The 23,426-nt window shown below is 44.3% G+C and overlaps 1 protein-coding gene across 3 annotated transcripts in view; it reads right to left on the bottom strand.

The window, feature by feature from the left end:
- Positions 1 to 22,400, bottom strand: part of LOC121281123 (probable E3 ubiquitin-protein ligase HERC3) — a 62,346-nt gene extending 39,946 nt beyond the window's left edge. Inside the window, exons 1-10 of one of the 3 annotated variants that reach the window (XM_041193833.1) lie at positions 22,023 to 22,400; positions 20,370 to 20,526; positions 19,670 to 19,746; positions 13,099 to 13,320; positions 11,425 to 11,516; positions 10,641 to 10,771; positions 9,488 to 9,642; positions 3,455 to 3,531; positions 2,339 to 2,439; positions 406 to 465 (exon numbers count right to left, since the gene is read on the bottom strand). In XM_041193833.1, the coding sequence (XP_041049767.1) occupies positions 406 to 465; positions 2,339 to 2,439; positions 3,455 to 3,531; positions 9,488 to 9,642; positions 10,641 to 10,771; positions 11,425 to 11,516; positions 13,099 to 13,320; positions 19,670 to 19,746; positions 20,370 to 20,526; positions 22,023 to 22,203 (1,253 nt within the window). In that variant the 5' untranslated portion in view covers positions 22,204 to 22,400. Of the gene's footprint in view, positions 1 to 405; positions 466 to 2,338; positions 2,440 to 3,454; positions 3,532 to 9,487; positions 9,643 to 10,640; positions 10,772 to 11,424; positions 11,517 to 13,098; positions 13,321 to 19,669; positions 19,747 to 20,369; positions 20,527 to 22,022 lie in introns of those variants that run through there. The other 2 variants (XM_041193841.1, XM_041193850.1) reach the window with 2 other exon arrangements.
- Between the last annotated feature and the right edge of the window lie 1,026 nt (positions 22,401 to 23,426).

The following is a 23,426-nucleotide window of genomic DNA, read 5'->3' as shown; positions in this document are numbered from 1 at the left end:
GTATTATAAATGTATTGAAGCACCTCAGAGTGCAACATGATGTATGTTGATAACTCCAATCCCATTGTCTGATTGTCTGCATTGACCATATTGAAATGATTGTAATATTCATTGATTGTATTGATGCACCTTTACAGGTGATACATGTGTAAAGTTTGAATCTGACTGTACTTTTGTGATGGTGATTTTGGGATGGTTTGGAATGTTCTTCCAGCTATTTTATGAAGAAAGTATATTGTTTTTTAAAAATCTGAAAATAAGTAAAAAGTACAGCTTTATCTGCGACAAAATGATTTGGTTATTGTCTAGTCTCGGGGAATAAAACAACGAACTCAGATGGAATCTGTAACAAGTCTAATTAGGATATTCTGATGTTAATTGTTAGGCAATAAAACATTGGTTTACCTGACATCCAGGAAACTTCCAGACAGAGCTTGAGAAGAAGAAAATGCTCGAACAATTGCCCTGTAAATGAAATTCAGACAAATTTAATTCATGCCATTACTTTTTTCAATGCTAAATGCTTCTTCTAATTTGTAGGCAAATCAAATTCTCAGTAACTGTACAGCTGAATCCAGTGAAAGAGAGGTTTTGTATGGCTTTCTACATAACAAGAGTAAACAGAAATAGAGAAGTTGAATTCTGTGCTAGGATCATGTTATTGGCATCTTCAACCTGGATCCCATTTCAAAGTTGCACTAATTGGGACATGTAGATACTCAGACAAAGTATACTGAAAAAGGCAACACATTTGGTGGCATAGTATCTGGAACTCTCCACCCCCGAGGGCTGTGGCTGTTCAGTTGTTGAGTATATTCAAGGTTGAGATCGATAGGTTCTTGGAATCAAAGGGAATCATGAAATAAAGGGATCAAGTAGGTAGGTAGAGTTGAGGTTGAAGATCAGCCATAATCTCACTGAATGGTGGAACAGGTTTGAGGGGTCATATGGTCTATTCCTGCTCCTATTTCATATGTTCTTAATATGCATGTACTGCCAGAGACTGGGACACGGATTTTCATCATGACGGAGATGTTCCCAAAGCCAGCATTTCCCATCTCTGTGGGGGTGCAACTAGTATCAGGCCCGGTTTACTGCACAAGTGATTCACAGAGGCAGCTGGCCAGTTAAATTACCAGCTGCCTCCTCTGAAGTGGGATTTTGGAAGAAGAGTGCAGAATCTGGAGTGTGCGAATAAGAGGACATCTGAACTTGGTGGATTCTTTGGATAGCCATGGTATCCCTCTGGATAGGGTCCTAGGACACCTTTCAGAGAGGTAAGGCACCTTTTGGCTGGAGGATAGGCACTTATTGGGATTGTTAAAAGTGAGCATGATTGGGCATTTTTTAAATGCACAAATGCATTGGAACTGTCAAGCTGTAAAAGAGCCACTCAGCTGTCAAGGAACTGTAAAAGAACTATCCAGCTGTCAAGGAACTGTAAAATAACTGTGCAGCTGTCAAAGAACTGAAAAGAGCTGTTCAGCTGTCAAACTTGCCCAGGAAATGTCAAAGCTGTCAAACCAGTTCAGCAAGTGTCAAAGCTAAGAAGTGTCGAAACTGTCAAGGAACTGTCTAAGGATACTGGGTAAGTTAGCGTGGAGGGGTTAAGGGCAAAGGGTGGGGGGCATGGCTTGGCACTAAGTGGGCATAAGGGATGGAGGAAATGGGGTGGGTAGAGTGGCATGGGTGGCATGGGGGGGCTGGAGGCCATGGGGTGGGTAGAGGGGCATGGGTTTGTACAGTTGGTATGGGGGCACCTGGGAGGCATGGGTTGGCATGGATAGGGCATAGGGCGTGTGTGGGGGGTTGGGGGTGGGGGGGGATAAAGGCTGGTGGGATTTTTTTTTTGTCTTGTTATTTATTAAACACTGCCACGGCACAGAGGAAGGCCTTGTGCCCAGCCTGCTTCTGCATTCAGCAGTCTGCGCATTCATTCCAGGGTTGTCCACCCTGACTCATTTTTCAGCCCATTCCCCACATCCGCACCCGACCTCCACCACCCCACCACCCCCCCACCCCCCACCCTCAAGCCCTGACTGAAAATCTCACCTGCCGGTGGCCATTTTTAAAGGTCGGGTTTGCCAAGCAAGGGAATCTCCTGACTTGCTCAGGGATGAAAATCTGGGCCTGGAACCTATTTACTCATTGGCGTTATTTTAACACCAGCATTAACACATTTGAAATATACCTGTAAATGCCAGACTTAACATCAACAGGTAAAATTGAGTCATGTATTCTTCCAGTTGTTTGCCCAGGGAGGAGCAATGAAAAGTTCTGAAGGGAATTGTGTGGAAGTTGGGAAAGGTAAACTGAGCTTTTCAGGAAGATAATTTACTTTCTCATGTTTTTGTCAATTTCCTTCTTCAGTAAATTGTCCACTGTTATAATTCTCTTCAAAATATTGAATGCAGACTGGTCGATAGAGGACACCAAATCCTAGAGAGTAAAAAGCCAAGAGCATTAAACGTCCATCTGTACACAAAGAACACTGATCAGAAACATCGATTCTCTCCAGTGGAGGCAGAAGGCTGAATTTTACAGGGCGGCGAGGCTCCTGCCCCCAGCTATAAATTCAGAGGGAAGCCCATCCAGGGGAACACTGGGTACCTTGCAGCCATTTAATGGCTGGTTGGCTTTTCATAGACAGGAGGTGAGAATCCCGCCCCTCAGGCATGAAAGTCCCACCTCAGAGAGCTGCCAGCCACTCAGAGGCCAACAGCTCTGCAGTGCTGGCAGCGCCACCGAAAACAATGGCCACTGCTGGTACTGCATGTGGGCAATGAGAAGGCGAACTCTACTGGATTGTGGATTTGTAAGTATTTGGCTGCCAAGTTGGCAAGGGAGATGGTGGGGGGGTGGGGGGGGGGGCGAAGGTCCCAGAGGATTGGTTAAAGAGGGACCCAGCCCATCTGCCTGCCATCAAACCATGCAGCGCTGGGTGCCTGGCGTGAGCCTTTCCCGCCGTTGGTTAAATCCCAGTGGCAGTGACATGAGGCCCTTATTAATTGCCCACTTAAGGACTTCAGTCAGCCCATTGGCGGGCAGGTGCCTGATGCCACCTCCGCTGCCAGTCAAATTGTGGTTAGGACTGAGGTGGTTAGGTAGGGGTGGGCAGGATTTTAAATGCCCTTCCACCTTCCGACTCCTCCGGCAGGGCAGCATGGAATCCGGCCAACACTATTTCTCTATAGCCTTCTTCCCTTCAAGCCTACATTGCATCACCTTCTGAAAGTTACTACTGAATCTGATTCCACCAACCTTTCAGGTAAATTAAGTAAATAATGGCCAAATTAAAAATGCATAAGTTAATTCTTAAATGTTAAGCACGGTTATCGGAAATGCTTTTCAGCACAAACATACGTCTATTTGCATTTTGTGGTCTTGCACCGCCAATATCTCCTTATTGCAACAAACACCACCATGTGGTCTTAAAATGCACGTATCTTCTTACCACTTCATCCCGGCACTCTGCAAAACTTTGGCCTCCTCCTGCAAAAATTCTTCTCACAGCTGGTTTGGTTGTATGACCTGTCAGATTGAATGAATACAAGTAAAGAGGTTCAGGACAGAATTTTCCGTGCCCACTGGTGGCGAGTGTGATAGGTGAATGTTTTGAAGAGAATTATGACAGTGGACAATATGGCACGATCGGTTTCACAATGGCAGGAGGGAAGGCCGGTCTCCATTGTCTGCTCAGCCCGCCAACGGCAGGCCCCATTTCCCACTATAGGTTTTTGGGAAGCTCATTGTAATACATCAGCATATCATTATGAAGGCCATCCCGCCAGGCTCTTGTGCCCCCGCTGGATTGTCCGCATCGATGGAAAGCACGCCCACGTGTTTCACAACAGCACAGACTTGGTGGCCTGCACTTTGGGTGAATTGGAGGTGAGTGCGCAGCAACATCCTGCAGAGATCACCATGGTCGTCTGTTGCCTTGCACTCTTTAGGGGCGCCGGGAGTTTGGGGGGGGGGGGGCAGAGGGTGTGAGGTCAGAGTTAAATGCAACCCTGCCTCAGAGGCGACTACTGAGGGTGAAGAGGAACAGGGTGTAGGTGCAGCCCTGCCTCTGAGGTGACTTGCGGGGGGGACGGGGCGGGGGTCAAGAGCAGTCATGCCTCTGAGGTGACTGGTGGAGGGGGTGTGGGGGCAAGGGCAGCCTTGCCGTTGAATATAGTGCACAAACATTTGTGGTGGGGGGTTAGGGTGGGCACGGGAAGTGGCCACACATTTGGGAAACCTGTAGAAAGTGACCATTAAGAAGAAGGGGCGTCGGGAGCTCCTGTACATGTCACAGTGAGCCATCGCAGGCCGGGGCCTAGCGACTCCAATGGACGCCTTTCATTCCTGCAGGTGACAGAGAACCAGTGTTGCCAAAGCCTGTGCATGCCTAGGGAACTGGTCACTCGCATCTGCCAGTTACTGCAGGATTTGGTGCCACGGGAACAGGGAGGGCACCCACCGCCAGTGGCTATGAAAGTGACCACGGCGCTTACTTTCTTTCCCAGAGACCCCTTTCAGGGTTCCACAGTTGACCTCTGTGGGATCTCTCAAGCCTCCACCCACCAAATACATCCATGAATTCATGGGTGCCATCTTCACAAGAGCACACAACTTTGTGCAACTCGCCCTGGACTAGGACAGCCGGGACGCAAGAATGATTGGATTTGCCCAGATCTCGGGTTTCCTGCGGGTGCAGGGTGTGATTGACTGCATTCCTTGGCACTCAGATCTCTATCGCAACACGCGGCCTACTACATCAACCACAAGGGCTTCCATTCACTAAATGTGCAGCTGGTGTGCGAGCACCAGAAACGCATCCTGCAGGCGTGCGCACAGTTTCCAGGGACTGTGCATGATGCCTACATCCTCAGTTGGTCACAGATCCCTGGAGTCTTCCAGAGTCCACAGAAGCTGCAGGGATGGCTCATCGGGGACAAGGGCTACCCGCAAAGGAGGTGGCTGATGATACCTGTGTAGCGGCCTCAGACTGCTGTAGGGCGATGGTATAATGAGGTCTTTGCTGCAGCTCGCAACTTGGTGGTGCAGGCCATCGGGATGCTGAAGATGAGGTTGCGGTGCCTGGACCAGTCTGGTGGAGCCCTGCAATACAGTCCGCAGTGGGTGTCATGCATCTGTGCCCTTTACAACCTGGTGCTCCAACGGGGAGACAAGCTGGCTGAGGAGGAGATGGAAGAGCTGCACGTCTCCTCTGATGAGGAGGTCGCTAACAGGGACGAGGCTGAGGAGGTCCTCGAAGTCAACGATGACGGGGATGAGGCCCTCGCAATGGCTAGATGAGGCAGCTGCGCTCGAGAGGCCTTCATACCTGCTAGATTTGTGGTGTAAGCACAGCATGTAATATGTAACAGCGTTTTTAAACCTAATCATGTTATGTCTAACGGTGTGTTCTAAATAAGAGTTGATAACAAACAGAGTAACCTTACGATTAGGGGACGAAATCGGGGTTAAGTGTAAAATTCAGAAGATTGCTGTAATAGAGAAAATGTTATTATAACTGGTGCAAAACATCTTGTGATGGTTAACAAAAACAGAATTACCTGGAAAAACTCAGCAGGTCTGGCAGCATCGGCGGAGAAGAAAAGAGTTGACGTTTCGAGTCCTCATGACCCTTCAACAGAACTAGGTAGAAATAGGAAAGGGGTGAAATATAAGCTGGTTTAAGGTGTGTGTGTGTGTGTGTGTGTGTGTGGGCCCCGCCCCCACACACACACACCATAAACCAGCTTATATTTCACCCCTTTCCTATTTCTACCTAGTTCTGTTGAAGGGTCATGAGGACTCGAAACATCAACTCTTTTCTTCTCCGCCGATGCTGCCAGACCTGCTGAGTTTATCCAGGTAATTCTGTTTTTCTTTGGGATTTCCAGCATCCGCATTTCTTTGTTTTTATCTTGTGATGGTTGTCTGGGGCTGAAAACTGCAAGCAGAAATTGAAAGAGGAAGGGGTGCTTGAACTCTGGAAAAGGAACGGATCGAGGATAAGGGCACCAGACGTATGTGGTCACGTGGACCATGTTTCTCTCTCTGAGCGAGGCGGCCAATAATAAAGTTAAAAGGGGAAGTGAGCGAGCAAGTCCAGTGGAGCCAAGCAGTTGTGATGGAGATGCTACCCACACACCTCTCCCCAACCCCTATGGCACCACCCCCCCCATCTCCCCGAGGCCAGATGCCAGTCAGGGAGGACCAGCCGCGTAAGCGGGACTCAAGTCACATATACACATAGCCAAAGTCGAAGTAGACATGATAAAAATCAATCTGCAGCTTGAGGGACAATCTAGCTAGCTTGGAAGTGGCCTGATCCACCACTTGGAGACGGAGATAATGGACTGATCATCTCTCTTGCTCTGTTCTCAGATAAGGCTCTCAACAACAAGAACGAGTAATGATTGTAAGTATAAGAATTTGCCAGTGAACTAATAAAGTTCAATGTGATTTTATTCAAACTTGCCTAGTGTGGTTGAGTGGGATTTGACTTTGGGCCATTGATATCAAGAGTAAACCTACAAACCTTGGAGGATACTGTCATAAGGGAAGGACAGCCTGCAGTGGATGATGATGACAACAGGCAGTGAGGTGACCCCATAGTTCCTCACAGCGCATTTGTGAACATTTGACTCCAGCCTGGCTTATGGCAGCACAAAAACCCTCTGTGAGAATGCTCCTGTTTTGGTGGAAGCCCTAATAGTCGCTCGATTGCAGGAGGATGATGACGATATACATTGAGGACACTCCATAAATCTTCACACAGCCTCTGTGAATGTCTGACTCCTGCCTGGCCAAGGGAAGCTTGCTTCACTCTGTGATCAGGGTCATATCATAGAGACGCAGACGTGAAACTTTAGAAGCATCAGATCCTTTATCTACCTTCAGCACCTGAGCCCTTCAGGAGCCGGAGCACAGCATCAGTGGTCACAGATATTGAAGAGATGGGGGGCCAGCCCCTCCTTAAAGGTGCTGAAAGCAGACTGAGAGAATGAGAGAACTCTGTGACACCTTCCCACTACATTCTGGCAGCAATGACCAGCACCGCCGAGGTGCAGGCATCAGTAACGTTTCCAGGGATTGTGAGGCCACACCATCACTTTGGTTTGAAGGCTGCACAGAGCACAGGGAAGAGGCCCTGGACTGAGACACCTGCCTTTATCTCGTGCAGAAAGGTTTCACATCTGAGTGATAAGAACACTGTTATCAGAACAAGGAGCCATAGGCAGGGAGACATTCTTGGGCGTTCATTAACAATAGTGAACAGTATGTACAAGGGATTAACACCTGTGCCCAGGCTGTGCAACTAATTCTCCTTAACTGCCCCAGGTTGACTCCTTGGGGAGCAGGGAAACTGGAGTGAGTTCGAGCTGCTGGACAACCCTCTTGCATGCAAACTGTTGGAGGCCAACTATGGCATCAGCAAAGGAGTTGAGTCCGTGCAGCAGTGAAATCCTGGACCAAAGTCTCCATGGCGGCTGCCAATCTACCAGTGTTGACCTCAGTGTGTTGGCATGCTGGTGCTATCACCTCAGAGTGAAGGCGGACGGTTTCTTCCATTGTGCCCTGCAATCTGTGGAGTGCAGCGGACATCCCTTTCTGGTGTTCCCGAGCTTGCCTTTGCAACTCCAGCAACTGTGACATGACCAAGTCTAGAGGCTCGTCATCTGACTCAGACTCAGCAAATTTCTGGCCTCCAGCAGTCTTCCGAGTGCCGGACACCCGGGAAGTCCCTGTTGCCGCCTGCAGTGGATCAGACAGTGCGATGTGCTCACCAGATTGTGATCCTGGGCTACTCTAAAGCTAGGTCCCATTGAGGAGTGTCTCTGCACTGGTGAAAGGTGTGGGATGAGCACTGTGACGGGACGATAGGGAGGGTGTCTCCAGGTTCCTCTTCAGAGGTTTCTCTGGGGCTTGATTGGAAGCCCTGGGTCATGGACTCTGTCGGCTGTTTGGCAGATGTGCCTGTGAAAGCAAGGGGAGATAATTAGTCCATGGCAGTGGCCTGTGAAAGAGGACACATCACTCACAGCATGGTTGTCTGATGGATGTTGCACTGCTGGGTCCTCACTTGGTAGAGCAGCGCCAACCTCACTGTCAGCACAGGACCAGTCCAGATCCTCGCCGCCCAGCTGGATGGCTCAGTTTTCAAAGTCCATGAGGACCTTGATTTCAGGCATTCCTCCACCGGTCTGTGATGTCTCTCTCTTGTTGTGTGCCAGCTTGTCCTGCATGGATAGAGATGGAGAAAGTTTAAGCAGGACGCCTGCCGGGCTAGATGATAAAGGTGCCTGCCTTGTGTGGGTAGCGAGTGGTCCCATGGACGGGATGAGGACAATGACGGTGAGTGTGAGAGAGTGAATGGTGATGTCCCTTGAACTGGCAGTGAGTGCTGGGTTTGAGAGTGTGTGCGTTGATAGTGAAGAGAAGAGTGACTTACCCTGGCGGAACAGAGGAGATCATTCATCCTCTTGCAGCACTGGGTGGCTATCTTCTTCTGAAGGGCATTGGTGCTGACCATCGCTGCCATCGCCTCCCAAGCCAGATTGGGCACATTGCTGCCCATCCTGCGGCCAGAGCGGGGGTACAGGACATCTCTGCGGGCCTCCACAGCATCCAGCAGTTGCTCAAGGGACCCATCATTAAACCGGGAGGCTGCAGTCTTCTTGCCTTTGAGGGCCTTGACTCCAGGGCAGCAGTGGTGAGCTGGAAGCAATGAGTGCTATTCTTGCAGCTGGCCTTTAAACATGGCGCCTGACGTGATGCAACGGCAAGGTAATGGCGGACGGGTGAGTGAACGAGGAGCCCGCCCGCTATGGAGACGGCGTGTTTCCCGGGAGTGTATAAATAACGAGGCGGGCTCGGGACGATATGGCATGTAAAGCCCCCATCTCCCTCGGTGGGTAAAACATCGTTTTACCTGCACGCCACTGCGCTTAGTACAAATCTGGGAAAATTCCGCCCTCAGTGTAAAATATGGGTCAGCCTATGCAACATGTTAATTTTACATCTGTGTCTCTTTCCTGTCACATTCTTCCATTACAAACTCAATATTTGTAATGGAAAGTGACCATGCAATTACATACACATATGACTGAAGATGTTGCAGTGTCATCACTGGGGGGGGGGGTGGTGTAATGATAGCATGACATGTTTACATAGGACATTTCCATTATAAATATAGACATAGGAATTTATAATGTGAATATAAATAAAAAGGACAGAATTGCAGATTGCAGCCTGCGCACCCTGGTTCAGTTATGCACAGCCTCTCACTCTGTTCCACCTGGAAACTACATTTGGTTTTAATTCGCTCTAATGCCGTGAGGTTGACTAGTTAGATTTATATAATATAATACCAGAAGTCTTGCCGAAATTGAGAGATATCGCATGCACAGATCAACATTAAATGCCAGTTCGGTTTAATTTTTTTCGCATATCATAGGGGTATAAAAGTATGGAATTTTACATCACTTACTATCTTCAGGTCCATTATTGCCAGATGTGCCCATTATGTTGACTGGGAGAGGGACTAATTGATCACTGATCTCTCCGTTTCCCAACAGCCCATTCTCGACATGGCCAAAAGAGTAGATCTTGCCAGAAGATGGAACGAAGACAAGTGTGTGATGGCTATTTAAAATACATATACATGCATATTTTATTCATTGCCAAACACTTTTTGTCGCTCTTAACATCTTCAGTATTAAATTCCGATTAGTGCTTTGAGATAGAAAGAAAAAGGGAATTTTTACTCTCACCTATTAGTGGGAAAGGCACAATAAAAATGAAGTGACTCTATATTCCATTACAATCCCACTGATTCTTCATTTTACTGCTATTGGTTCTTGTGGCTCTCCAGACTCTGACAGGAACCTCAATAATAATTGGGGGTCCGTTGTGTATCTGTCCCAGGCTTCCACCTATCATTCTGAGCCACAAAACCCTTAGGATGTCACACTCCCCACCCTCCACAGTTACCTTGGTCCCAGCAGTCATTCCTTTGAGCCACCCAAAAGTCCACTCCCCACACCTGGTTCTCATGCTTGGACCATGCACTGAGACATTATTTATTTCCAGTGAGGAATAAGCTTATTTTAGATCTCTAAAAATGTCACTGAACTCGATAGATAATAAAATAGTTGAGCAGACAGATTCACACAGCAATTTTCTTTCTTTTATTTGTTCATGCCACTGGTTAGGCCAGCATTTATTACCCATTCCTAATTGCCCTTGTTCAGAGGACATTTAAGAGTCAACCACATTGCTGTGGGTCAGGAGTCACTTGTAGGCCAGATCAGGAAAGGACAGCAGATTTCCTTCCCTAAAGGGTATTAGTGAACCAGATGGGTTTTCATGACAACTAGCATAGTCATAGTCATCATTAGACTTTTAATTCCAGATTTTTATTGAAATTCCACCATCTGCCATGGTGGGGTTCAAACCCAGGTCCCCAGAAAATTACCCTGGATCTCTGAATTACCAGTCCAGTGACAATACCACTATACCACTTCCCCATTAACGTTCAGTCACTAAAGGGTTGCATAAATTTAAATGATTTTGGTTTACACATAAGAAAGAGTGAAAGAGATATAGCTGCATTTCGTTTTGTTGACGTCTTACAAACTCACCTCCCACATGCTATCTGAGAAACTTTATTTCCAAACAGGTAGCCAACTAGACGAGGTTTGATCTCATCCTCTGTAGAGTTGTGTCCAAGTTGCCCATAACTCCCGGCCCCAAAGGTGAAAACAAGCCCATCCTAGAGGAGAAGACAATGGCTTTAGGGCATGTGACATCTCATCACAAGGAAAGTATTTGGCGCTGAAATATCAGTGGTCTAGCGCCCTTTTATTCTTGATAATTCTTTCATTTTTAACAGTTACCAAACATGATATTGGATCTAGTGATATAAAAGTGTTATTTTAACTGATTCTAGCTTGTATAAGCTGACACTTTCCAAAAGGTCACTGCATTCATTCTAGTCTCTCAGAGATCTAGAGTGAGTTTACTAAACATTTGTGTGGGACTCAGTGCACTCAGAAAACATAACCAAATGTGTATAATCATAAATCAAATCTTGTATGTATTTGACCAGAGGCAGCAAATTGAAGCATTTTTTTGTTAATCCATGACTAATAACTAAAGGATAGTCAGTCAGTGTTCTTCCCAAGGGTGGGGTCTAACACAAGCCTCACACACATAATTCTTGAGAGAAGAGTAGCTCTGGTGGTTTTACATTCCCTTCTTCACCATTTTTATCATTGGTCTTCCTTCTCCAAACTAGGCTGGACCAAGGCTAAAGAGTCACCGCGCCCCCACCCCCCTCACCTAACCATTACAATGTGGGGAAGCCCCCCACCTCAGTAAGGAACAAGCCTTTGAGGTTTAATTTCAAATTCTTCCTGAACAAACCTTTGTCAGAACAGCTGTGTGTTCTTCTCCACAAGAGATATGGATTGTCTTCTTACACTCTAACAGCTTCACATAGTTGGGCTTATTTCTATCTGTAAGAAGGATTGAAAGAGCAATTAACTCATGTATTTCCTCCTATTTCCAAAGTAATAACACACTGTAAGGTATTTTGAAGAGAAGTTATCAGAGTAGATTAACTACGAAGGTTCCAAGCAAAAATTAATAAATGAATTTGCATAAAACGATTCTCACTGTTATACTGCACAGAATGCACTTGATATTGCTGTAAACTTCTGTCCCGAAATTCTGTGAACACTCATACTGGCTGCCCTTGTCCAGGGATAGTATGGAGGTTGGGGAGGTAACAGAGCTCACACTTTTGCAGTTAACCTTCAGAGCAAAGGCTCAGAACAGCCAACAGAAAATGAACATTTTCTGAAGTTTGTGTTAGATTTGCATGGAGCCTAATTTTGGATGCCTAAGATGAGCACTCAAGAGTGAGAATGGTCGGAGGAGAGACAGTGACAACTCATGTACCATACATGCAGATGTAATAGATAGGTTGAGTGAAAGAATCGACCATTCTACATTTGGCTTCCCCAAACAGAACAGTGCATTAGTATATATGATTTAAGGATCTCTTTTGCAATGTTATAGCCAGCTGCTGAACTCAGATTCAATACTTCTACAGAGAACTCCAGTCTGAAGAATGAAACCTGGTCACCCTACATCTGATGAATGTACTTATATTATGCATTTGAAATAGATTAAGCTGGTGCTTTGCTGAAAATCTCACTATTAACCCAATAAGTAACCTTGAACCTCAAGGGGAGTGATGTTTCAGCACATTGAATCACATTTGCTGTCACACTGGGCAGGTCTGAAATGCTGCTGTCAGTAGTTCCACGCTCCTTGCCAGGATGCACTGTTTAAGAACTTGCAGATGGAAATCAATTAGAAAGCACTGCTTTGATGTGAACTTCCACTTCTTATGCTATTAGTATCAATGTAAAAAAACCCTGGGAAAAGTTACATCTTGTTGAGTGGGGTTTAAATAGATTTTTAGCAGCTTACAAAGCCAGGATTATTGCTGAACAACTTCTCTGGTCCTGAAAGCTTATTCTATATTTGTGGAATGCCAAATTTCTCATTTCCATGCCAAGTTCTATAGACTTTTAAAATAATTAACAAGTACTATTTTAAGTTTGTGATATTTTATCATCTAGCATAATCTAAATCAATATTTTGCTTTCTGCACAATTTTAAAAATGAACAAGAAAACCCAATTATTTCTTACCCGCTTTCTTCATGGTCAATGGTAGGCCAACACTTTGCTGCTTTTTAATTGTATATTAATTGAGTGTTTAATTGTATTCAGGGGGTGGGCATTAACTGGGGATTCAGTTCTGCTCCTACATATAGGAACAGACTGAAACTATGTGCGTTTGGGATTTTATGTGCAAGTTTTTAATATGTGTCTCTGTAAACAAAATATTTTAAGATTTGGCTTTGGTTCTATCCTTCACCTGGCTATTGGAGATATAACACCACTAACTGCAAATCTGAGCCATCGTTAAATGATTCTCTCATTTTGGACAGGACGCAAAGCTTTGTTTGGAAATGGAAGCAACAGAAAGGAAAGGGAGGGACAATAGTTTCTGGAAACACTCTTACCTTCTGTGTCCTTGAGCCCCAGCTGCCCGTGATTGTTTCTTCCCCAACCGAACATGGCCCCCGAGAGAGACAGGGCGAAGCTGTGTTCTCCTCCTGCAGTGATCTGAGCCACTGGCATCCCAGTGAGAGATGTCACACACTGAGGGCTGTGCTCGGAGTCACCTTTGGTACCAAGGCCAAGCTGGCCATAAGTGTTCTGTCCCCAGGCAAAGAGTTTGCCACCTTTCAACAGAAGACAAATGAGAAAAAAAATTACCTTTGGATTCTAGTAAGTGTATTCTAAGTTTGAAATGATTATGTTTAACCCTCAGAAGAAAGCTGAGAAAAAGGAAACCTGGTTTCTCCCTTAGTCCAATTTCCATAAAGTACTGAATATGAATAACTTTCAGAGCTTTAAACATTTGGTTATAAAGAGTCAACAAACTACTTCTCCTGCAATCCAAAAATCTGAATATAAACTGTTCTACTCAGTAGTATTATACCGCCATTGAACATAAGAACTAAGAGCAGGAGTAGGCAATTCAGCCCCTCGAGCCTGCCCCACCATTCAATATGATCATGGCTGATCTCATTTCGGCCTCAACTCCAATTTCCCGCCCTCTCCCCATAACCTTTCAACCCATTACTAATTAAAAATCTGTCTATATCCTCCTTAAATTTATTCAGCATCCCAGCATCCACTGGAATCTGAGGTAGTGAATTCCGCAGATTCACGACTCTTTGAGAAAAATAATTCCTCCTCATTCCTGATTTAAATCTACCGCCCTTTAGCCTAAACCTATGGCCTCTTGTTCTAGAATGCCCCATAAGGGGAAATATCTGCTCCACATCTACTTTGTCTATCCCCTTTAGCATCTTATATACCTCAATTAGATCTCCTCTCATCCTTTTAAACTCTAGCGAATCTAGGTCTAAACTGCTCAATCTCTCCTCATAAGCCACACCTTGCATCTTTGGAACTAATCTAGTGAACCTCTTCTGAACCGTCTCCAATGCAACTAGATCCTTCTTCATGGAAGGGGACCAAAACTGTGCGTAGTACTCCAGGTGTGGTCTCACCAATGCCTTGTACAGTTGCAACAACACTTCCCTATTTTTATACTCTATTCCTTTAGCAATAAATGCAAAAATTCCGTTTGCCTTCCTTATTACCTGCTGTACCTGCAAACTAGCTTTCAGCGATTCATGCACAAGGACACCCAGATCCCTCTGCACTGAAGCATTCTGAAGTTCCTCTCCATTTAATCATACATCACCTTTTTATTCTTCCGACCAAAGTGAATAACCTCACACTTATCCACATTAAATTCCATCTGCCAAATTTTGGCCCATTCACCTAACCTGTCCATATCCATTTGTAAATTTCTTATTTCTTCAATGCAACTTACTTTCCCACCTATTTTGGTGCCATATCCAAATTTAGCTACAGTACCTTCGATCCCTGAATCCAAGTCATTAATATAGATTGTAAATAGTTGGGGCCCAAGGACCGAACCTTGTGGCACCCCACTGGTTACAGCTTGCCATCCAGAAAAAGACCCATTTATCCTGACTCTCTGCTTTCTATTGATTAGCCAATCCTCTATCCAAGCTAATATATTAGCCCGAACTTCATGTGACCTTATCTTTAGTGCAGCACCTTATCAAAGGCCTATTGAAGTTCAGATATACTACATCTACAGGATCCCCATTATCCACTCTGCTTGTCACATCTCCAAAGAATTCTAGCAAATTAGTCAATCATGTTTTATTCTTCATAAAACCATGCTGACTCTGATGGATTGTATTTTGACTTTCCAAATGTCCCATTACTACTTCCTTAATAATGGATTCCAACAATTTCCCAACAACAGACGTTAAACTAACTGGTCTATAGTTTCACACTTTCTGCCTCCCCCACTTTTTGAATGAGGGCGTTATATTAGCATTTTTCCAATCCACTGGAACCTTTCCAGAATCCGGGGAATTTTGGAATATTATAGCCAATGCATCCACTATCTCTGCTGCCACTTCCTTTAAGACCCTGGGATATAGGCCATCAGGTCCTGAGGACTTGTCACCCTTTAATCCCAATAGTTTGCTCAGTACTTTTTCTCTAGTGATGGTGATTGTTCTAAGTTCCTCCATCTCTGTGCCACCTGCACTACCTGTTACTATTGGGGTGGTACTAGTGTCCTCCACTGTGAAAACTGAGGCAAAATATTGATTAAGCATCTCTGCCATTTCTGTGTTCCCCACTATTAACTCCCCAGTTTCATCCTTCAAGGGACCAACATTCACTTTAGCTACTCTCTTTCCTTTTATATATTTGTAGAAGCTTTTGCTATCAGTTTTTACATTTTGCACTAGTTTTCTTTCATAATTTACCTTTGCTCTTTTTATTATTTTTTTAGTAGCCCTTTGTTGATCTTTAAAAGTTTCCCAATCTTCTAGGCTGCCACTGACCTTGGCAATTTAGTATACCATAGTTTTTGCCTTTATGTTATCTTTAACTTCCTTGCTTAGCCATGGATGCTTTTTCCGCCTCTTACCATCTTTCTTCCTCGTTGGAATATATTTTACTTGGGAGGAATTGAATATCTCCTTAAATATCTGCCACTGTTTATCAACTGTCCTACCTTGTAGTCTTCCTGCCCAGTTCACTAGGGCCAAATCTACCCTCATGCCTATGGAGTTACCTGTGTTTAACTCCAGAACACTAGTGTGGGACTCAAGTTTCTTGCTCTCAAACTGAACTTGAAATTCTAGCATGCTATGATCACTCTTCCCTAGAGGATCCTTTACTATGAGATCATTAATTAATCCCATCTCATTAAACAAAACCAAACCCAGAATAGCCTGCTCCCTGGTTGATTCCACAACATGTTGCTCCAAGAAACAATCCCTAAATCACTCTATGAACTCTCCCTCAAGGCTACCCTTGCCAATTTGATTTGTCCAGTCTATATGCATATTAAAATTACCCATGATTATTGTTGTGCCTTTCTTACATGCTCCCAGTATTTCCTGGTTTATACTGTGCCCTACTGCTGAATAACTGTTTGGGGACCTATAGATTACTCCCACCAGGGACTTCTTTCCCTTGCTATTTCTTATTTCTACCCAGACTGACTCTATGTCTTGCTCTCCAGTGCCTATATCATTCCTCACTATAGCACTGATCTCTTCCTTTACTAACAAAGCTACACCACCTCCTTTTCCTTCCTGCCTATCCTTCTGAAACACTGAGTACCCTTGGATATTCAACTCCCAAACCTGTTCTCCCTGTAACCACATCTCAGTAATCACCACCAAATCATACCTATTTATCTCTATTTGCGTTGTTAACTCATTAGTTTTATTCCAAATGCTATGCACATTCAGATACAAAGCCTTTAAGTTTGCCCTATTGTCAATTTTCCCTACTCCTATCTGATTCTTTGGTGCAATATGGTGTTCACACACTCTGTCCCTTCCTTTCACTTTTTGGTAACAATCAGTTTCGTCACTAACCTGCACTCTTACCCTCTCCTTAAACTTTGATTTTTTTTTAATATTTCCATTCAACTGAACCTTCCCCCCAACTATTTAGTTTAAAGCCCTATCTACAACCCTAGTTATGCAATTCGCCAGGACACTGGTCCCAACATGAATCCAGTGGAACCCATCCAAAGGGAATAGCTCTCTCTTTCCCCAGTACTGGTGCCAATGTCCCATGAATTCAAACCCATTTCTCCCACACCAATCTTTGAGCCACTCATGTACCTCTTTAACCTTTTTGACCCTTGCCAATTAGCTCATGGCTTAGGTAGTAATCCGGAGATTATTATCTTTTTGGTTCTGCTTTTTAATGTAGCCCCTAGCTGCTCGTATTCCCTCAGCAGAACCTCTTTCTTCATTGTATCTATATCGTTGGCACCTATGTGGGCCATGACAACTGGATCTTACCCCTCCCACTCCCACTGCAGCCCAGATGAGATATCCTTAACTCTGGCACCAGGTAGGCAACACAGCCTTCGGGACTCTCGATCCTGGCTACAGAGAACAGTATATATTCCCCTAACTATACCATCCCCAACTGCAACTATATTTCTCTTTTCTCTCCCCACGGTGCTATGGCAATTTGTTCATCCTCCCTACAGTCCCCACTCTCGTCCACACAGGAAGCAAGAATCTTGAACCTGTTGAGTAAGGGCAAGGGCTGAGGCTCCTGCAGTGCTACTTCCTGGATCCCTCTACCTGCCTCACTCATAGTCACCCCCTCCTGTCCCCGACTACTGGCCGAATTTAAGGTAGTTAATCTAAGGGGTGTGACTGTCTCCTGAGACACAGCGTCCAGGTAACTCTCCCCCTCCCTGATATGTCGCAGTGTCCGAAGCTCAGACTCCAGCTCATCAACTCCGAGCCGGAGTTCCTTGAGCAACCAACATTTGCTACAGATGTGGTCACTAAGAACCACAATGGGGCCCACCAGCTCCCACATCATGCAGATACAACACATCGCCTGGCTCTGCATCTCTATTTTATTTAATTAGTTTTTCAATTTGTTTTTAAATTTCCTACTGGTCTTTGGTCAATCTGTAAAATATTTCTCCTATTTATCTTTAACTTGAAAGCAAGTTAGAATAGAGATTCAAAATACACTTTCTAAAATCAACTGGAACTCGCTCTCTCTGCTGAGTTGAAGCTGAAGTGCTGGACCTCCGAGTCAGAAGGTGAAGGGTTTCAGCTCCACTTCTGACAGTCCTGGTAAATGGAGACTAGAATATGGCCTCTAAATATGGGATTCACATCCTGTGGGCTACTCGTATCCAGATATATTGACCACTGGTGAGTGATAGTATTCTCACGTCTGAGTCAGACAGGCTGAGTTTGGGCCCTACTCCAGAGAGACCTGGCAAGTGGAGATCAGAGTACCAGTTCTGAATATTGGGTTGATGCCTAGTGGGGGTACTATAGTGTCTAATGTTTGTGGGTGCCTCCCACTGACAGTGAAGAGTAGATAGGGCTCTTTATCCTCGGCTGCAATGTACAAAAAGATGCTCTGAAGATTAAAACTATAAGGAAGTGCAGTGGGAAACCACTTCAGCTACTCTTCCCTGGTATGTGGCTCAAGAATTCTGTGTGTGAGACTTGCCTTAGGGCCTGCCCTTGGGCACAACACAGCAGACAGACTGATGAACAGTGCTTTTGACTACCTTGTTCTGGGTAATGTTGATTGCAGCCCCACTATAGCATGGAACTCAGTATAACGCGAGTCTCTCCTGAATGTTGAAATTTTCATTCTGTAAATGCTGCCACAAGCCTCCCCAGGCTTTGATGACAGCCACCCTTTATTAAAAAGAAAACTTAAAAGCAGCCATTTAATTATTTGGTTGGTTTTACATAGCACCTGTTTTATTCATTTATGTTGGAGCATGAGGACTGGAAACAGTAGGAATATGTGATATTGGCCCTGGCACACAGGATCAAGCCTGAGCAATGGGCACCAGCTATAAAATACTGGGGGCTCACCTATAACATGTTCTCAAAATATGGACCTTGTGAACTGCATCATAGCTGGGCCCCAGCATATAGGTTAATTTTTCCACCAGCATCTCAAAGGCCAACATGGCAACTTGAGAATTTGAATTGAATTTAAAATAATCAGGAAATGAAAAGTTGTCTATTAACTGCTAACTCAGTTCTTCAAACCACGAGATCAAGGCAACTAAGGATAGGTATTAAATGCTAGACTTGACAGCGATGCCCACATTCCAAGAATGGAAAGAAAAATCGATTCTCAAGTTGACGGTACAAAAGACAAAATTATTGGATACATAGCCTTGTGTAATGTACTCAAAAAAATTCCATTTATAAAGCATCTTGCACTACCACAGGATGTGAAATGTAGTCACTGTTGTATTGTAGCAGTAGCCAATTTGCACATAGCAAACTCTCACATAGCAATGTGACAATTTTTTTTGTGATATTGATTAATGGACAAACACTGGCCAGGGATAACTCATCTACTCTTCTTCAAAATCGTGTCAAGGGATCCTTTACATCCACCCATGGGCAGACAGGAACTTGATTTAACATCTCACCCGAACAACTCTAGCTCTGACAATGCAGCATTCTTTCAGTCATGCACATATTTGTCAGCCTAGATTTTTTGCGCTTAAATCCTGTATTGAGACATTAACCCACAACTTTCCAACTGAGGGACAAGAATGCTACCAGCTGATCCACGGCTGACCTATCTAATCAGGAAAAAAGAAATATCTAATGAAGCACATTATGGAGAAATGAGAAAAGATTTTTGTTCCTTCTCAGTCTCTTGCTAAGATAAATTAAGTTAACATTAAACGGAAGAATAGTATTTAATTTTATGTCAAACACCCTGATGGGTTTGACCTTAGCTGCATCTAATGTAAATACATTTCATGAAATAGACACACCCCAGTATTAATCATGACCATGACAGTCAAGTTATATATGATGCTATACTCATACCTGGTTAACAACTGGACTACTGTCTACTGTTACAGCTTCTTAATTTTACTCAGCTTCTGATTAAATTACAAAAAGTATATTTAAGATTAATTTTTACCTTTGGACAGTGCCAGTGAGTGATTGTTTCCACAGGCCACTTGAATTATGTTCCTGTCACTCAAACTCTTAAGTAATCTAGACATGAATAAAACATAAATGTAATAATATACCATACCTAAATCTTTCTCAGGAATCTGACCTTTTTCATTACATGAGAGGCTCTGATTTAATTTTTTAATGAAAATTATAATCTGTTAAGATTGGACTTTACAATGTAATTGCACCCTGGTAGAACTTCTGTTGTCCTTGTGTCTCTGCATGGGAAGGTGTGCAAACACAAAGCCTGAAGGACCATCCAGTTTATCAGAGATACATCACTGGGTAAAAAGTTGTCAAATCCACCCAAGTGAGTCAGAGAATCAGCCTTGATTCACCTGGTAGTAGTCTTGTTAATCAGTGAGCAACAGTTGCAGGTTCAAATCTCACTCCAGATAGCTCAGCACATAACCAAGGCTGGCACTTCAGTGCAGCACTGATGGAATGCTACACTGTTGTTTGAATGACACATTTAAAATTTTGCCAACTTTTTCCTTGTATCTGTTTGCAGCCTTTGGGGCCAAATTCTGTCACTACTTTACCAGCCTCTAACATTTGGACAACTACCCAATTTACAACATAATATTGCAGAACTAAACAAGAATAGAAAACAAATATCTTTTTTAAAACTTAAAATCCACCAGGGGCAATATAGCTCTTACTGTGGTTTCATGATGGAGAACTCTTTTGTTTTAGCAGCTGTTTCCTTTGATTTAACTTCACTGTGAAAAACAGCTCCTGCTTTAGAAAGGAACAGAATGTGGGATGTTCCACTATCCGCAAAGTCGATTTTTTGCTCCTTGAAATGAGTAAACTGTCCTGCACAGGATGAAAACGAATTTTAATATATAGGGTAATGATTAATGCAATAATTGGGCCTCTGGCCCTAATAATCTAGAGAACAAGAATTCAAATCCATAAAGAGCATGAGAATTTGAATTCAGTTTAAAAAAAACAGCTACCATGAAGCTGTCTGATTGCCATAATCCATTGACTAAGGTACTTTTTAAAAAACTCGCTCATGGGACGTGGGTATTGCTGGCTAGGCCAGCATTTATTGCCCATCCCTAATTGCCCTTTAGGGAAGGAAACCTGCCGCTATATGGGATTGTAGCCCCGCCACCAATGTGGAGCTGCCCTCTGAAATGGCCCAGGAAACCACTCCATCACATCAAACGTGTAAAAAAGAACCACGAATATCTTCACAGGGCAGCTAAGGATGGGCAATAAATGCCAGCCTTGCCAGTGGTGTCCACCTCCTGAGAGTGAATCTGAAAAATTACTATGCAAACGTTATACCAACAAGTTACATTCAACGAGGAAGTCGTAGCTTGCTGCTGTTAATTTATTTACATTGGTCATTTCACCAGAATTCTACCATGACCATGAATTCTACCATGACAGTGTACAGTTACGTGGCCTGTATTCACTTGAACTTAGATGATGGAAGAGCACAGCAACTGAATTGACATAGTTAAAGTGGTAAAGGTGTTCTCATTTAAATGGGGATGGAGGGAGGAGGGGGCTCAGAGTGAGGAGGCACCATTTTGACAATCTTTATCAAGTAAAAGTTACATTTTTAAAAATTCTCTCTTCTGGTCAACTTGCTCCCCTCCAGTGATAAAATGGTCAATTTAGGGGAATTGACAGGTTATGAAACTCGCAGCGGGATCCAGTCAATTCACCAAGTTCCTGCTAATGATGCAATATTAGCTTTTACAAGCGCTGGGTTAAAGCACTAAAGGTCTCTACTGAGAGCCGAGCTCAGTGTTGCTGCTGCAGTTGTCACTGTGACTCAGAGAAACGAAACTGAAACTGACCAGAATCATATGAGGAGAATCGGTCCGGGCGGGGAAGGGGAGATAAGGAGGAAAACGAAACATCTCCGCAGATGCTGTCAGAGCTGCTGAGTTTTTCCAGGTGTTTTTGTTTTTGACGCATTATAATCGTCGCCCAAATTATTACCGATACCCAAACCATTACCACTTTTAAAATGAATGCGATGCGGGGGATGGAAAACAGAACATTAAATTAAACATTAAATATAATTCCTGGTGTAAGTCTGAATGAATTACCAAAATAGTCACACAAGAACCTTTTAATCACTTGAATTTAGACGATTGAAGAGCACAGTAACTAAAGTGACAAAAAACTGCGGGTGCTGGAAATCCAATCTCTATCAAGTACACTACTTACTTAGCAATACCTAAATTAATACGTGTCTAAATTAAATCAGGTGTCGTGTCAGCCAATTTTAAATATAATAATTTAATTTTAAAACATTCTCTTTCCTGTTGCAGACAGGATTTCCTTACCAGGCTTTGTTTGCTTCTTCCTTCCACGGACCCTGGTATAAACGGTTCCGTTTTCCAACACAAACACAGTGAATCCGTCCCGGCTGCAAACATGCTGAACTCTCTGCCCTTTGAGAACTTGCCGTGTCTGTGAGGCGTCTTTCTGCCCGGTCTCCGAGTCCCAGTCCCCCCAACACAACATGTTCCCCCACCCTTCCCTCTCTCTGTCGGCACTGGGTTCCTCTTTCAAACAACCGGGAACCCGGAGAGAGGTTAATCAATTCACTGCAGAGATATAGCTGTCAGACAGATTACAAGGCTTCCTTTTCCGGAGTTACAACAGCATAAATTGAATTCAAGAGCTTCTGAGGGTCTCTCTCTCTCAAACACATCATCTATTTATTTATATAGGGAATTCCCCTTTCTCTGGCCCCGCCTCCGAGCCAACAGTGCGAGCCAATGACAAGAATTGAAATAAAAACAGAAAATGTTGGAAAAAGCTCAGCAGCTCTGGCAGCATCGGTGGAGAGGGAAACCGAGTTAATGTTTCGAGTCCGTGTGACCCTTCTTCAGAGCTGAACTGAAGTGGAAATGTGATGAAATTAATACTATTTAAGCGGTGGGGGGGCGGTGGTTTGGAGCAGGTGAAGCTGGAGATCAGCGACAGATGGGGACAAAGGCAAGGTTGACAAAGATGTCATGAACTAGAGGAGAAAGGGGGTGTTGATGATAGTGCTAGGGGCTAAAATTGATGCTGATAGTGACCTAAAGGTAAGAAAGCAGAATGTGATAATAGCAAAACAAGGGTAGCATTGTGTGAAAGAACAAGTAACTGATGGCCCTTTAGGGAATGGGGTCAGGGGAGGGGGTGGTGGCGGGGAAAAAAGGGATAGAAAATGGGATAGAAGGGGGATAAAACCATGGATAAATGAATAAAAATAAGTGGATAAAAATAAAAATGAATGTTCAAAAAAAAGGGATTAAAAAAGGGGTGAGGATAGAGTCGAGAGTTCATGGTCTGAAGTTGTTGAACTTGATGTTAAGTCCGGAAGGCTGTAAAGTGCCTAGTCGGAAGATGAGGTGTTGTTCCTCCAGTTTGCATTGGGCTTTACTGGAACAATGCAGCAAGCCAAGGATGGACATGTGGACATGAGAGCCGGGTGGTGTGTTAAAATGGCAAGCGACAGGGAGGTCTGGGTCATGCTTGCAGACAGACTGGGGTGCTCTGCAAAATGGTCACCCAGTCTGCGTTTGGTCTCTCCAATGTAGAGGAAACCGCATTGGGAGCAGCGAATGCAGTAGACTAAATTGAAGGAGGTGCAAGTGAAATGCTGCTTCACCTGAAAGGAATGTTTGGGCCCTTGGATGGTGAGGAGGGAGGAGGTAAAGGGGCAGGTGTTGCACCTTCTGCGATTGGATGGGAAG

The sequence above is a fragment of the Carcharodon carcharias genome, chromosome 1 (genome assembly GCF_017639515.1).
Source record: "Carcharodon carcharias isolate sCarCar2 chromosome 1, sCarCar2.pri, whole genome shotgun sequence".
NCBI lineage: Eukaryota > Metazoa > Chordata > Chondrichthyes > Lamniformes > Lamnidae > Carcharodon > Carcharodon carcharias.
This window is presented reverse-complemented; position numbering and strand designations above follow the sequence as displayed.